The following is a 14255-nucleotide window of genomic DNA, read 5'->3' as shown; positions in this document are numbered from 1 at the left end:
TCTGGCAATTGTGGTGGACACACATACCCTCTGTCGCTTTGATCTCTCTCTTTCAGGGCTATCTTGCCCTGCGTTTCTTCCCTTCGTGCAATTCCTGTCTGGCATCTGTGGCAGGGCAGAGGAGCTGTTCCTCTGCACTCCACAGCTCCACCTGCCGACAGGAATTTCCCTCTACAGGTGCGTTGCACCTTTTGCTGGGTTCCCTCAAATTATACGCTTGTGGAGGATTTCCGCAGTGTCAGCGCACATCCTGTGCGCTGATCACGGAGAGAATTCCACAATCGTTACAGTATGACCAGCCAAACCGAAATTCCCAGTGTAGAGGGAATTTCCGATTTGTACGATTTGGTCGAATATGGGTCCTGTATCTTTAAGAGGTTTAAGATACTGGACTCTGAAACCAGAGATGAGTTCATATCAGAATGTTCGAGATTCTTGGCAAATCCTGAATTTCAGGCCACCAATATTTCCACTTGGAGTGGTCAGATTGCTTACAATCTTTTCCAAGGGGATCTGTTTGTGTGGGCTGATGAGTATGCAGACACAAGAATCTGAGACATAATCCTCGCAGGTTTCTGGCTCATGTATTTTCTCGTAAGCTTAGAATTCCCCTGCCAGGTTGTTTCTATGAGTTTTTTCCTGCTGTGCAAAATGCTGATCAGATTAGGTTATGCAACATTTCTCTGTCATTACCATATGTTAATGAGTTGGTGCTTGCAGGCCAATCTGCTGATTCGGCTTGTCAGCCAAAAGATTCATTGCCCATAGCAACCACAAATAAAGAGTTTATTTCTGTCAAGTCTGAAATGTGCAAAACCATTCAGGATGATAATCAGTTCAATGTTTCTCTTGCCACTTCAGGTTCTAAGCAGACATGCAAAGTTGCTAAAAAGGGAAAAACTAAAAATCGCAAGCATCTGAATAAAACACTCCCTATTGATGTTTACAATGATGTTGCTCAGTCTCCGGGTTTTTTACCCCAATCCAAAGCTTTTGTGGACCCTTTAATAGGCAGAATTATTTTTTATATTAAAGGAGTAAAAAAGTCTATGCATGTACCGTATGACAGCTACTTAGATACCGGGTTGTTTGAACCCACATTTGCTCCCTGGGATATGGGAGCTTTGGTTGAGGAATTCGAGATGGATTGGAAGGCGTTTTGCAATTTCTATATCGCAGAAAGCGCAGAGACGCTAAACGCTTGTATAAATTCCGTGTACACTTTGATAGATTCTGATGAGTGTGACAGGTGTTTTGTGGATCCAGTGTTGTATGTGTGGCAGACGATTTTGGATGAGTTGCACACACACCAATCAATTGATTCCAATAAAGAGACATCGTTCTCGGATGATTGTTCCTGCCTTTCTGGGGTAAAGCATGTGAGTCTTGACTTTGTGCGATCTGAGATGAATGGGTGTGCCACTGTGGTTGATTCCTGTGTGAGTCCTGAAAGATTCTCTCCTGACTGTGTGCAGTTTGAATCTATGTGATCTGAAGCCTGTATCTCGGATGTTCCTGCAAATTGTGATCAGCATGAATGTGCCAGTTTGCTCAAGGATGGGTGGGATCCCTTGTCATTTAGAAACAGATCTTTAAGATCTTCCATCTGTGATCCGGCTATGGGGAAAATTCCTAAAATATGCAGCGTCAAAAGTAAAATTGATATGTCTAATAAACTTTCTCCTGTTGTTGTCGCTATTTGTTACTGGTAGGCCCTTCTGTTCATCTGTCGGTCGTGCTTGGATCGCACTAGCCTCTAGCGGCTGTGGATCCTTCTGCTCTCCAACTCTCTTGCTGTACTTGGATCGCACTTGCTCTGGCGGAAAGAGCAGTGGATCCAGCTCGCTCTGTTTCTATACTTGGATCGCACTCGCTCTGGCAGAAAGAGCAGTGGATCGTATCTCTCACTTATTCCTGTTTTCGTGTATCTGTCTTGTCTGATACGAACGCTTGCTGGAGGCTCGGTGAGGTAACCGTTAAGCAAACGCTCGCGTTCTTTGTTTTGTGTTTGTCTGTCGGTGGTTAGTTTGGCGTGCTTGTCTCTGTTGTGCTTAACACACGGAGACTGCGCGGTAAAACGCATTCGCTGTTGAGAATGAGTGCAGTGTTCGCGTTCAGTTAGCGTTTGTTATTTTCCTTATCTTCTCATTGTATTATTGCTGTGCCTTTGCTACTCTCATGCCCTGTCTTGCTTTAGCCTTGTGTCACCTCTGGCCATCGCCTCTCTTGCGATTGCGTTCCTACTTCGTTTCTGCTGTTGTGTGTGCACCGTCGCGGTTTGGCGACTAGATTGGGGCACATGCATACATTCTATGCCTGTGCTCATTCTCTTTCGCAATCGCTTCTCTTGCGATTGCGTTCTCACTTGGTTTCCTCTGTTGTGTGTCCGCCGTCGCAGGTTGGCGGCTAGATTGGTGGACATACATACATTCCTCATCTGTGCTTATTCGGTCTTGTGTCGCTGTTAGCAACCGCCATCTCTGGCAATTGCCTTCTCACCTTATCTTCCTGGTTGTGTGTTCATCGTCGCAGGGTGGCGACTAGATTGGTGGACACACATACCCTCTGTTGCTTTGATCTCTCTCTTTCAGGGCTATCTTGCCCTGCGTTTCTTCCCTTCGTGCAATTCCTGTCTGGCGTCTGTGGCAGGGGAGAGGAGCTGTTCCTCTGCACTCCACAGCTCCACCTGCCGACAGGAATTTCCCTCTACAGGTGCGTTGCACCTTTTGCTGGGTTCACTCAAATTATACGCTTGTGGAGGATTTCCGCAGTGTCAGCGCACGTCCCGTGCGCTGATCACGGAGAGAATTCCACAATCGTTACACACCCTGGCCTTGTAGGTACAAGATATAGCGGCTGAGGCCGAGAAAGCCAGAGTACCACCAGAGCAAACAAAACTATGCAGCTGGGTGATATTAGGTAGTAGAGCGGAATGCTCTTGTGGAGGAAGTTAAACAGATCACACTAGAAGCTATGGACAAGGGAGCAAGATTGCTCATAGCGACCACCGCTCTGAGCTTCCGATAATTGCCACAAATAAACAAGACACAATGGTTGTATAGTGCGACCACAGCACTGAACATCTGATGTCCACCACACTGAGTAAAAAGAACAGACAGACAGACGGAATGCTTGCCAATCTAATCGCTGCCCCAGCGATAGCAAACATCCACACTGACACGGATAAGACAATCAAGTAGGAGCGTGACTAATAGCAACAACAACTTATAGTTGCATTCACAGGAACAGGACTAGCAGGAACAGACAGACAGAAGACTTGTTTGCCAATTTAATTGCTGCCCCAGCAATAGAAAACATCCACACTGGCACAGACAAGACAAACAAGAAGGAGCGTAACTAATAGCAGCTGCTGCTACAGTCATGTTCACAGCATGAATACTACCAGTCACCAATGTGGTGATGGCAGAATCCAAGCTATCTGGTACAGCGAACGTCCAAGCAAGAAATACAAGGTTAAAGAGACACTGAAGCGAAAAAAAAATTATGATATTATGATTTGTATGTGTAGTACAGCTAAGAAATAAAACATTAAGATCAGATACATCAGTCTAATTGTTTCCAGTACAGGAAGAGTTAAGAAACTCCAGTTGTTATCTCTATGCAAACAAGCCATTAACTCTCCGACTAAGTCCTGGAGAGGGCTGTTATCTGACTTGTATTATCTCAACTGTAAGTGAACTGTTTACTTTTTCTCTGCTAGAGGAGAGGTCATTACTTCACAGACTGCTCTGAAGGACTCGTTTTGAATGCTGAGTGTTGTGTAATCTGCACATATTATAGAATGATGCAATGTTAGAAAAAACACTATATACCTGAAAATAAAAGTATGAGAATATTTTCTTTGCTTCTAATCTTCTAGTAATTATTCATAGTACACAACCAATTCACTATATCATATATTTTTTTTCGCTTCAGTGTCTCTTTAAACAATGCAATACACAATTCACATGAGGGACCCAGCAACCAGCTAAGGCAGAGCTGAATGCTAAGACTGGCAAGATCTAAAAGGAGGCGCAGGCTTTTCTATGGACATCAGCCAATGAGGGCAGACATGCAAATTCCCACACAGCTGAATGGTAGTGGCTTGATGGTGTAATGGTTAAGGGCTCTGCCTCTGACACAGGAGACCAGGGTTCGAATCTCGGCTCTGCCTGTTCAGTAAGCCAGCTCCTATTCAATAGGAGACCTTAGGCAAGTCTCCCTAACACTGCTACTGCCTATAGAGCGTGTAATAGTGGCTGCAGCTCTGGCACTTTGAGTCCGCCAGGAGAAAAGCGTGATATAAAAGTTATTTGTCTTGAATGGTAATCACTCAATGCTGTGCTAGTCTGATTGAATGTTGCAACCTGATAGCAGAAGGAAAGAATTCTCATTACAAATGCAAGCAACAGGGCCGGATTTGTGGGAAGTCCAAACAGGCACGTGCCTAGGGCGGAGCCAAGCAAGGGGCGGGTTGACAAGCAGTCAACCTACCAAACAGTGTCCTCACTGCTGCTACACTATTCCCCACAGTAATGTAGTGCGAGTGCCACGTTTGTGCACAGCCGCCTCCTGCTTTGCTCTGCACACAGTTCCATGTTTGTGTGTGCAGCAGCAGCGGCTACAGACAGGGACAGACTGGGCAGCTTTACTATTTGAGTGTGACAGGAGCAGCGGCTGTATCGCTGCAGCCCTGCTCGCTGTCATTCTCTTTAGACGTCAAATGGTAAGGCTGCCCCGCCCCCGCTTCCTCCCCCTTGCTTGTGTGCCCGGGAAAAATGAAGCAAGAGGAGATCTGTTCTGTGTTCAGCAGACATGAAGTGAAAGGAGGCTCATCTTCTTCGCCTCTTTCCACATGGTTACACACTACTGTGGGCAGCAGGAATTGTACAGCTGCTGGGTCCGTCCTGGTGTGACAGCCTGTAAGGGAGTGAGAGAGCACGTCTGATTGAGTGGAGGAGGGGACCCAGGACGGAAGCAGTAGATTTGGGCGCATGAGACAAGTGGTCAAAAAGGGCGCCCCATTCACTTCCATTATAAATATCGTTTAATGGGCGCTGAACGGGGAAAATAAGGCGCCGGAGATTTTTAAGGATTTATAACGGCGCCCGGAGATTTTTAAGGATTTATAACTATGTTTGTGATGATTTAAGTTTACAAAATGAGCCCGTGACGAATAACGTTTATGAAGATAATAAATCACTATTTCTAAAACATTTCTAACACATTATTATCCACCCAAAAAAATAATTTACATTTTTTTTCTTTACATTTTTTATTTATTAATGTCTGTAAAATATTATTATCCATAGGGGGCAACAGGGGGGTCTTAGGTTTAGGCACCAACTGGGGGGTCTTAGGTTTAGGCACCAACAGGGGGGTCTTAGGTTTAGGCACCAACAGGGGGGTCTTAGGTTTAGGCACCAACAGGGGGGTCTTAGGTTTAGGCACCAACAGGGGGGTCTTAGGTTTAGGCACCAACAGGGGGGTCTTAGGTTTAGGCACCAACAGGGGGGTCTTAGGTTTAGGCACCAACAGGGGGGTCTTAGGTTTAGGCACCAACAGGGGGGTCTTAGGTTTAGGCACCAACAGGGGGGTCTTAGGTTTAGGCACCAACAGGGGGGTCTTAGGTTTAGGCACCAACAGGGGGTCTAGGGGTTAGGGATAGGTACAGGGAGGGTTTTTAATAAACGAAAATATAAGTTTCACTTTACAAACAGGGAAGATTAACGTTTTAAGAATTGCCGATCTCATACACATTATTTAGTGATTTATAAATTCTTAAAACACTATTTATAAACGAAATTCTACACAATAATTTCTATAAACGATATTTCCATTTATCGTTTATACCACGCGCCCTTTTTTCCCGACGCCCTTTTCGTACGTACGCACCCAGGACACTGTAAGTTGATGGAGATGAAGAAGTACTGTGTGTTTTAAACAAGAACTAAAGCTTTAAAAAAGCTTAAACAGGATTTAAACATTTCTGTTTCTTCACAGTGTTCTTGCCCCCAGTTTCTTAGGACTCCTCTCTGTGATATAGCTGTCACCCCTCTTAAAAAGCTGTCTGGGCACAGTCACAGCTATGGCACATGCAATGTCCTGTGTGCACAGCACCTCCATAATCATGCTCCCCAGTGGCTGCACAGCAGTGATGGCTAGTGAGGTTCTGTGCTTGTGCGATTTGGATTATTTTGTGCGATTTGGATTATTTCCCAACTACGCATGTGCAGAATGCTTTGGACCATGGTTGCCTTGCCGCTTGGAAGCATAATGGAGGAGATTGCATGCATGCACCATAGCTGCGACTGAGGCCAGTTGCAGCTTTTTAAGTGTGGCTATAGCAGATGGAGAGGAGTCTAAAGTAACTGAGGGGCCTGAAGCAGTATCCCACCCCTGATACGGGAAGAAGCCCCAAATATGTGTAAATACTGTTCTTGCTTAGTTCACCTTTCTGGAATTGTGTGGTGGTGTTTTTTTATTCTTTAAAGCACACCTGAGCTGTGTTTAAAACTATGCATTTTACTTACCTGGGGCTTCTTCCACCTCCCCGTAGTCCATGAGGCCCCACAGCATTCTCTGGGCCCCCTCCATTCTTTTGGTAGCAGCTCTGTACGTTTGGCACTCTGACTGCGCATGCACAGTCCCATTCACACATCCTTCTCAAGTATGCCCCTCATTCCATCCTGGTCCTTTAGCTCACACTGTGGCCCCCACTTCTGATTCACACATCCCTCTAATGCTGGGTACACATGTTACGATTTCCCGCTCGATCCGCGGGATCGATCAATTATTTCCGACATGTTCGATCGGGTTTTGATCGATACAGCTGTTGATTTTGCATACTTAGCATGCAAAATCGTCGGCTGTATCGATCGAAACCCGATCAAACATGTCAGAAATAATCGATCGATCCTGCGGATCGAGCGAGAAATCGCAACGTGTGTACCCAGCATAATGCATGGGTGGGAGGGGAGGTCATCCGATTACCTATACTTAGTGTGTACAAGCACAACCGTACTGGGTATGTGCAAGTACATGCCCAGTAGAACAAAACAGCTTGTGCAAAGAAGAAAAGGCCATACACAAGTGGGTTTGTGTTACTGGGCATGTGCAGACCATACTCGAGCATGTCAAGTACAATGGGGCTTGTACACAGAGGGAAATGCAGACTCGAGGAAGAAGTGAGCCTCAAACAGCAGTGGTGGGGTCTGAATATGTTCAGAGGGTCCCAGCACTGGAACAGTGGGCCCCAGGAGGATCTACTATGGTAAGTATCTAATTATTATTTTGCTATATGTTAGGGGGGAAAGTGTGTGTAAGTTGGGGGTTGGGGTTGGTTGAGATGCTGGTTGGTCAGGGGGCGGCTGGTGACAGTGGGCCTTGGGCGGTAAAAAGTAGAAATCCGGCCCTGGCAAGCAATATTATGCAACAATATGCATGCAGGAAATTCAGAACTGCAACCAACAGGGCAGGCAACAGAAGGGATCCTGACAACATTACTGAATGAATTGGAGTAGGGGACACCTGTAGATGATGATTCTGCACTTCCTCGCTGCACTCAAACTCGAGTTATCAGAACAACTTTGAAATACAGAGACTACATCCTCTAGCTTATTTTTTCTTAGATGCAGCAGTCCACAAACTGGCTTATGTTTAGCATTTACAGTACTTATATTTGCAAAATAAGGCAAATGTTAGGAGATATAGATTCATATATCTGCTGCCACTTACAGTAACATAAAAGTACAGCTGCTGCCACCTACAGCAACATAAAAGTACTGCATTCTAGTATTGCATTCTTGCTGTATGTTTATGTTGTGTCTCAATAAAGTTTGTTGTTGTTCCACCAACCACGATACACCCACCACGAGACAAGACCTGTTGCAGAAATGGCTACATCGCCCACTAAATTTCATATATTTTGGTCTGACAAGGTAATTTCTGCATCACTTTCCACCACATAAAAATTTAATCACAAACCAGTATATGCATCTCAAATGTTCTTTTTGACAGCTGAAGAAAATTTTCAGTTACCTGTGTTTTGGAATCTGGTCTAAGCCAAGGCAATTCTCCATTACGTCTTAGCTCTGCTAGTTTTGAGTTTAACTTGTGGGCAAGGACAATAGTCAGTGGCATACACTCTTCTGTCTCATCTGTTGCATAGCCAAACATCAGACCCTACAAATGAAATTGAAAGACAGGAATGAAAAATGAGGATAATTTACAAAAAAGCAGAGTAATTCAGTGTCATTTTATATAATGACCTCAGAATACAAAACTGAAAAAGGCAGTTTTTAGAAAATATTAGAATACAGGCCCCCCCCCCAGATGGTAAACCAGGAGTAATATATGGTTCTTTATACAATTAAGAAAGCACCCCAGCATTTAGTCATGCTAACAGCACAATTTTAAGTAGCTTGTAAAATTTCTATGTACAATTATACAGATATTATCCAAAAGTAGAGGTGGCCCGAGCGGTTGGCCCAGCGGATAGTCCATGCGCATATCAGCTACCCGCGCCCGCGGCGGGTAGCGGACACATGACGCGTTCTACCCGCCTCCTATACCTCATCATTGGGCTAAAATTTGACCCTCTACATCACAGTCAGCAGATACATGTCAGCCAATCAGGCTGCAATCCCTCCTGGACTCCCGCCCCTCTATAAAAACCCTGCAGTGTCGGTCATGTTCTCACTCTGCTGATCTTGCTATAGTGAGAGGAAGGGAGAGACATTTGGAGATAGTGTTAGTTAGGCTGTTGTTAGCTTGCTCCTCGCTCAATCTTGTTGCTGAAAGAACTCCACAAAAAGCTTTTTTGAGAGCTAATATTCCTCTAATCTGTTTTTTTGTGTGACACAGACAGCACTGTCGCAGCTGAGCCTTGCTGTGGTGTGCTAGGCCCACACTCTGTATTACCATTGCATACCTTTTCACTGCATTTGTAATTTAACTTACTAAATATAGCTGTCTTTGTGGGTGACACTGCATATACATAGTGTAATAAATATTTAGTGGTTGTTATGGGCAACAACACTACACCTTTGTTTGGCATCCTATTACAGAAAGTGTGATAACTTGACACTCATCACAGCAACAGCACAGGAGATAGGACTGCTTAGATGTCGAGAGGTTAAGATGTTTATTTGTAAAACAGATACATAAATGTGATCAGCAGCAATCTTATCTTCGTTACCTCAGCAAAGCAATCAGTCTGTAGAATCTTATGCATTCCATGCAGACTTGGTCTATCCCTTGTGAATAGACCAGGCTTTCTCTTATGTTACCAGTGCCGGGACAAGCTTCTCCAGCAACAGAGGCAGAGGTTCCAAAGTGTGCCCCCCCCCCCCCCCATAAGTAAAAAAGCTCAGTATTCCCACTATTCAAAGTCGTCGTCCCCATTACATCAGGGTGACTAGATGTCTCCTCAGTACCATAGTGGGGGTAGTAGAGTCAGGGCTGGATTTGTACTTTCCAGTGCCCTAGGCCTGCTGTCACCAAGCGCCCCCCCCCCGCCATCACCACCACCAAATGGTGATTAGAATCAGTGGATGCTCTGTCCTCTCACGATGGAAATTTGCGCTCCTACTCGAATGTGCACAGCAGCCGATAGTGTTCTGGGAATGCATACTTAAGAAATGACGCTGATGTATGACCGGTACTCGTCAAGAATGCATAACACTGTACCAGCCTCGGTTGCTGTGCACATCTGGGCAGGAGCAGGAAATTACAGGGAGTGCGAGTGGCCAGAGCATGCGCTGCTTCTTTGTCCTCTGTGCGACTGGCTGCAGTCAGAGCCACAAACAGGTGGCAGGCAGTGCAATGGAGAGAAGCTCATTCAAAACAGAGAACAGGTAAGTAGCAAACATCCTGTCAAGACCTACTTTGGATGTTTGGTTGTAATTAGTGTACCTGAACTCAGAACTTCCTCTCTGCTCTAAAAGATACTCAGCAACATAATAACCTTTAAAGAAAAAACATGTCTTTGTTACAGCTGATAAAAATCCTGCAATAAATAGACAGTGTGTCTAATTCCTACTTTCATGGAAGCAGACATATTAACATCTTGTGCTTTAAAATAAGCTTATATGCTGAGGCAGTCAGGTGACACAGGGAAGATAGACACAGATGTGGAAGAATTCGAAAGGCTCTCTAAATACATACATGGTGCATTTCTCTGCATGTTTTCCTTCTGTTCTGTGCAAGAGTTCAGCTCCACTTTAAAGCATCTGAATGACATTTATTTATATTTGCTGAAAAATCTATGTATCTCTTTTGAATGCTGAATGTAGAGATGTAGCGAACGGTTCGCCGGCGAACGGTTCCAGGCGAACTTAGGGGGTTCGCGTTCGCCTGCACCAGGCGAACTTTTGCAGAAGTTCGATTCTCCCCATAATGCACTATGAGGGTCAACTTTGACCCTCTGCATCACAGTCAGCAGGCACATTGTAGCCATTCAGGCTACACTAAGCCCTGGAGCCCCACCGCCCCCTTATATAAGGCAGGGTCCGGCGGCCATTAGCCTCACTAGTGTGCCTGCTAGAGAGAGGAAAGGGACAGCTGCTGCAGACTTTTTCTCCTAAGGACAGATTAGTTAGGTTCTAGGCTGCTTTGCTTGCTCCTGACTGATTATTATTGCTTTTAAAGCACCCAGCAACAGCTCTTTTCAGAGCTCATCCTGTGCATTTTTTTTTCTGTGTCTCAAACTGACACTTTTGTTGCATGCACAGCCTTGCTAATTGATATTGTGTGTGCCACTGCCAGCAGCCCAGCACATTCAGTGACTACCTGTGTGTGTGACAGGGAGCTGCACATTGTACTACCCAGTACTGCATATACCCCAGTACCAGTTGTGTTTACTTAACCCACCTCATCACTGCATATACCTAGCTTTGTGTTGAGTGAACCCAGCTCACTGCATCTAACTACCCAGTACCTGTTGTGTTTACTTAACCCACCTCATCACTGCATATACCTAGCGTTGTGTTGAGTGAACCCAGCTCACTGCATCTAACTACCTGTTGTGTTGAGTGAGAACCCACCTCACTGCATCTTAAGTACCTTTACTGTTCAGTGAACCCAGCTCACTGCATCTAACTACCCAGTACCTGTTGTGTTTTCCTAACCCACCTCATCACTGCATATACCTAGCGTTGTGTTGAGTGAACCCAGCTCACTGCATCTAACTAGCTGTTGTGTTGAGTGAGAACCCACCTGGCCACCTCACTGCATCTAGCTAGCATACCCCCGAGATGGACAAAATGGACAAACCAGGTAGAGAAAGAGGTAGAGGCAGACCCAGAGGAAGGCCACCAGGCACCGGCAGGTCTGTCTGTGCGAGGTGGTGTTGCTGTGATTTCGTGTGGACCTGCCCCAAAATACAGTGCTCAGAAGAAGGCACGTGCCATCACTTCCCAAAATCGTGAGGAGGTGCTTGAGTATTTAACACAGAACAATTCATCTCCCGCAGCCACCAGCGCTACAACAAGCACCACATCCGCTGCATTTGACACTTCGCAGGAGTTATTTGGTGGTGGTGGTGAAATCACTGATTCCCAGCCACTACTGCAACAACAACAAGAAGGCGCAGGTACACCACCTCACAAGTCTGAGTTAGGTGGCGATAGTATGGACGTAACGTGTGTGGATGGGGATGATGGTGGACCACCTGAAGTTGGTGCACTTGAGGAGGTGTCTGAGGAAAGCGCAGCTGGCCAGGAGGATTATGATGACGATTATACGGATACCACATATGTTCCCGGTAGAGGAGATGACCAGGGGGACAGTTCAGAGGAGGAGTCAGAGAGGAGTAGGAGGAGACGACTCCATGATAGAAGCAGAGGGAGCTTGTCCTCAGAAACAGCTGGGGGCAGTGTCCGGCGCCATGTATCACCAGCTATGGCCAGCCAGCCAACATGCCCTTCAACGTCAGCTGCTGATGCCACCGTAGCGCCATCACCCCAGGGGGGCTCAGCGGTTTGGAAATTTTTTCATGTGTGTGTCTCAGATCGGAGCAAAGCCATCTGTTGTCTCTGCCAGCAAAAATTGAGCCGTGGAAAGGCCAACTCTCACGTAGGGACAAGTGCCTTACGAAGGCACCTGGAGAGAAGGCACAAACAGCTATGGCAAGAACACCTGAGGAAAAGCAGCACCCCTCAAAAGACAAGCCACCCTCCTTCTCCTCTTCCTCCTTCAGGTGCATCATCTTCATCCACTTTCTCCCTTGCACCTTCACAGCCACCCTCCTCCACACCACCTCTTCCCTTCAGCGGTTCCTTCTCCTCTGCCCACAGCAGTACCCAGCTGTCCGTGAAGGAAGTATTTGAGCGTAAGAAGCAAATGTCTGCCAGTCACCCTCTTGCCTGGAGTCTGACAGCTGGCGTGGCGGAACTATTAGCTCGCCAGCTATTACCATACAAGCTGGTGGAGTCGGAGGCTTTCCGTAAGTTTGTGGCCATTGGTACACCGCAGTGGAAGATACCAGGCCGCAATTATTTTTCACAAAAGGCGATACCCAAACTGTACCGTGCAGTTGAGAGGCAAGTGGTGTCATCTCTGGCACACAGCGTTGGGTCAAGGGTCCACCTGACCACGGATGCCTGGTCTGCCAAGCACAGGCAGGGCCACTACATTACATACACAGCCCATTGGGTCAACCTGGTGACCGATGGCAGCAAGCAGGGAGTACGTGGCTGCGCAGCGGACCGACTTGTCACACCTCCACGGCTTGCAGGCAGGCCTCCAGCCACCTCCTCTCCACCTGCTACCACCGCTTCGCTGTATTCATCCTCCTCCTCCTTGGCTGGTGCCGCGATTTCCTCTCCAGCTACACAGCCCCAGCACCCCAGGGCCTATGCTGCATGCCAGGTACAATGGTGTCACGCAGTGTTAGACATGTCTTGCCTGAAAGCGGAGAGTCACACTGAAGCAGCTCTCCTGGCTGCTCTTAACAAACAGGTGGAGCAATGGCTGACCCCGCACAAGCTTGAGATCGGCAACGTGGTGTGTGACAACGGCAGCAATCTCATTGCTGCGTTGAATTTGGGAAAGCTGACACACATACCCTGCATGGCACATGTGCTGAATCTGGTCGTGCAAAGATTTGTGTCCAAGTACCCAGGCTTAGAGGACGTCCTGAAGCAGGCCAGGAAGTTGTGTGGGCATTTCAGGCGCTCTTACAAGGCCATGGCACGCTTTGCGGACATTCAGCGTAGAAACAACTTGCCGTGAGACGCCTGATTTGCGATAGCCCGACTCGCTGGAATTCCACCCTGCTGATGTTCTCTCGCCTGCTAGACCAGGAGAAAGCCGTCACCCAGTACCTGTATCATTACAGTACAAGGACACAATCTGGGAGGATGGGGATGTTGTGGCCCAACAACTGGACACTGATGCCAAATGCATGCAGGGTCATGGAGCCCTTTGAGGAGGTGACCAAACTGGTGAGTCGCGATGAGGGCACCATCAGCGGCTTGATCCCCTACGCCTACTTCCTGGAGTGTGCCGTGCGTAGAGTGGTGGATACAGCTGTGGAGGAGCATGAACGAGATGAGTTACGGCAGCAGGAGTCATGGGAGCCATTTACACCCGAACCCGATGTTCCCACAACACCTGCGGCAGCACAGAGGGGGGACGAGGAGGAGGAAGAAGAGGAGTCGTGTGGGGAAGGAGAAGAGTCAGACTCTGATGATGGTGATGATGAGGAAGGTGTTTCTGTGGAGGAGGAAGAGGCGGCGGAAGAAGAACAACTACGGCAGCCGTCACAGGGGGCTTCTGCTGCTCCACGTTCCCGTGGTATTGTTCGTGGCTGGGGGGAGGAAGAGGAGTTGCATCCCGTCACTGAGGAAGAGCAAGAGGAGATGGAGAGTACGTCTGCATCCAGCTTTGTGCAGATGTCCTCTTTCATGTTGTCCAGCCTGTTGAGGGACCCCCGTATCAAAAAACTTAAGACGAATGACCTGTACTGGGTGGCCACGCTACTAGACCCTCGGTACAGGCACAAAGTGGCGGACCTGTTACCAAGTCAACACAAGGCGGAAAGGATGCAGCACTTGCAGAACAAGCTGTCGATGATGCTTTACAATGCGTTTAAGGGTGATGTGGCTGCACAACGCAATCAAGGTACCACTGGCAGTAACCCGCCTCCTCCCAAGTCCACGCAGGCAAGGACAGGACGCTCCAGCGATCTCAGGGTGATGTCGGACATGCGGAAGTTCTTTAGTCCAACTCCTCGCCATAGTCCTTCCGGATCC

At 47.2% G+C, this 14255-nt stretch overlaps 1 protein-coding gene across 2 annotated transcripts in view; it reads right to left on the bottom strand.

Annotated features, from left to right (window-relative positions):
- MAT1A (methionine adenosyltransferase 1A) overlaps positions 1–14255 on the bottom strand; it is an 821556-nt gene that overhangs the window by 340047 nt on the left and 467254 nt on the right. For both annotated transcript variants that reach the window (XM_068257871.1, XM_068257870.1), the window contains exon 5: positions 8041–8184. In XM_068257871.1, the coding sequence (XP_068113972.1) occupies positions 8041–8184 (144 nt within the window). The remainder of the gene's footprint in view (positions 1–8040; positions 8185–14255) is intronic.

The sequence above is a fragment of the Hyperolius riggenbachi genome, chromosome 10 (assembly GCF_040937935.1).
Source record: "Hyperolius riggenbachi isolate aHypRig1 chromosome 10, aHypRig1.pri, whole genome shotgun sequence".
NCBI lineage: Eukaryota > Metazoa > Chordata > Amphibia > Anura > Hyperoliidae > Hyperolius > Hyperolius riggenbachi.
The sequence above is the reverse complement of the archived record's forward strand: the minus strand, read 5'-3'. Positions and strand labels throughout refer to the sequence as shown.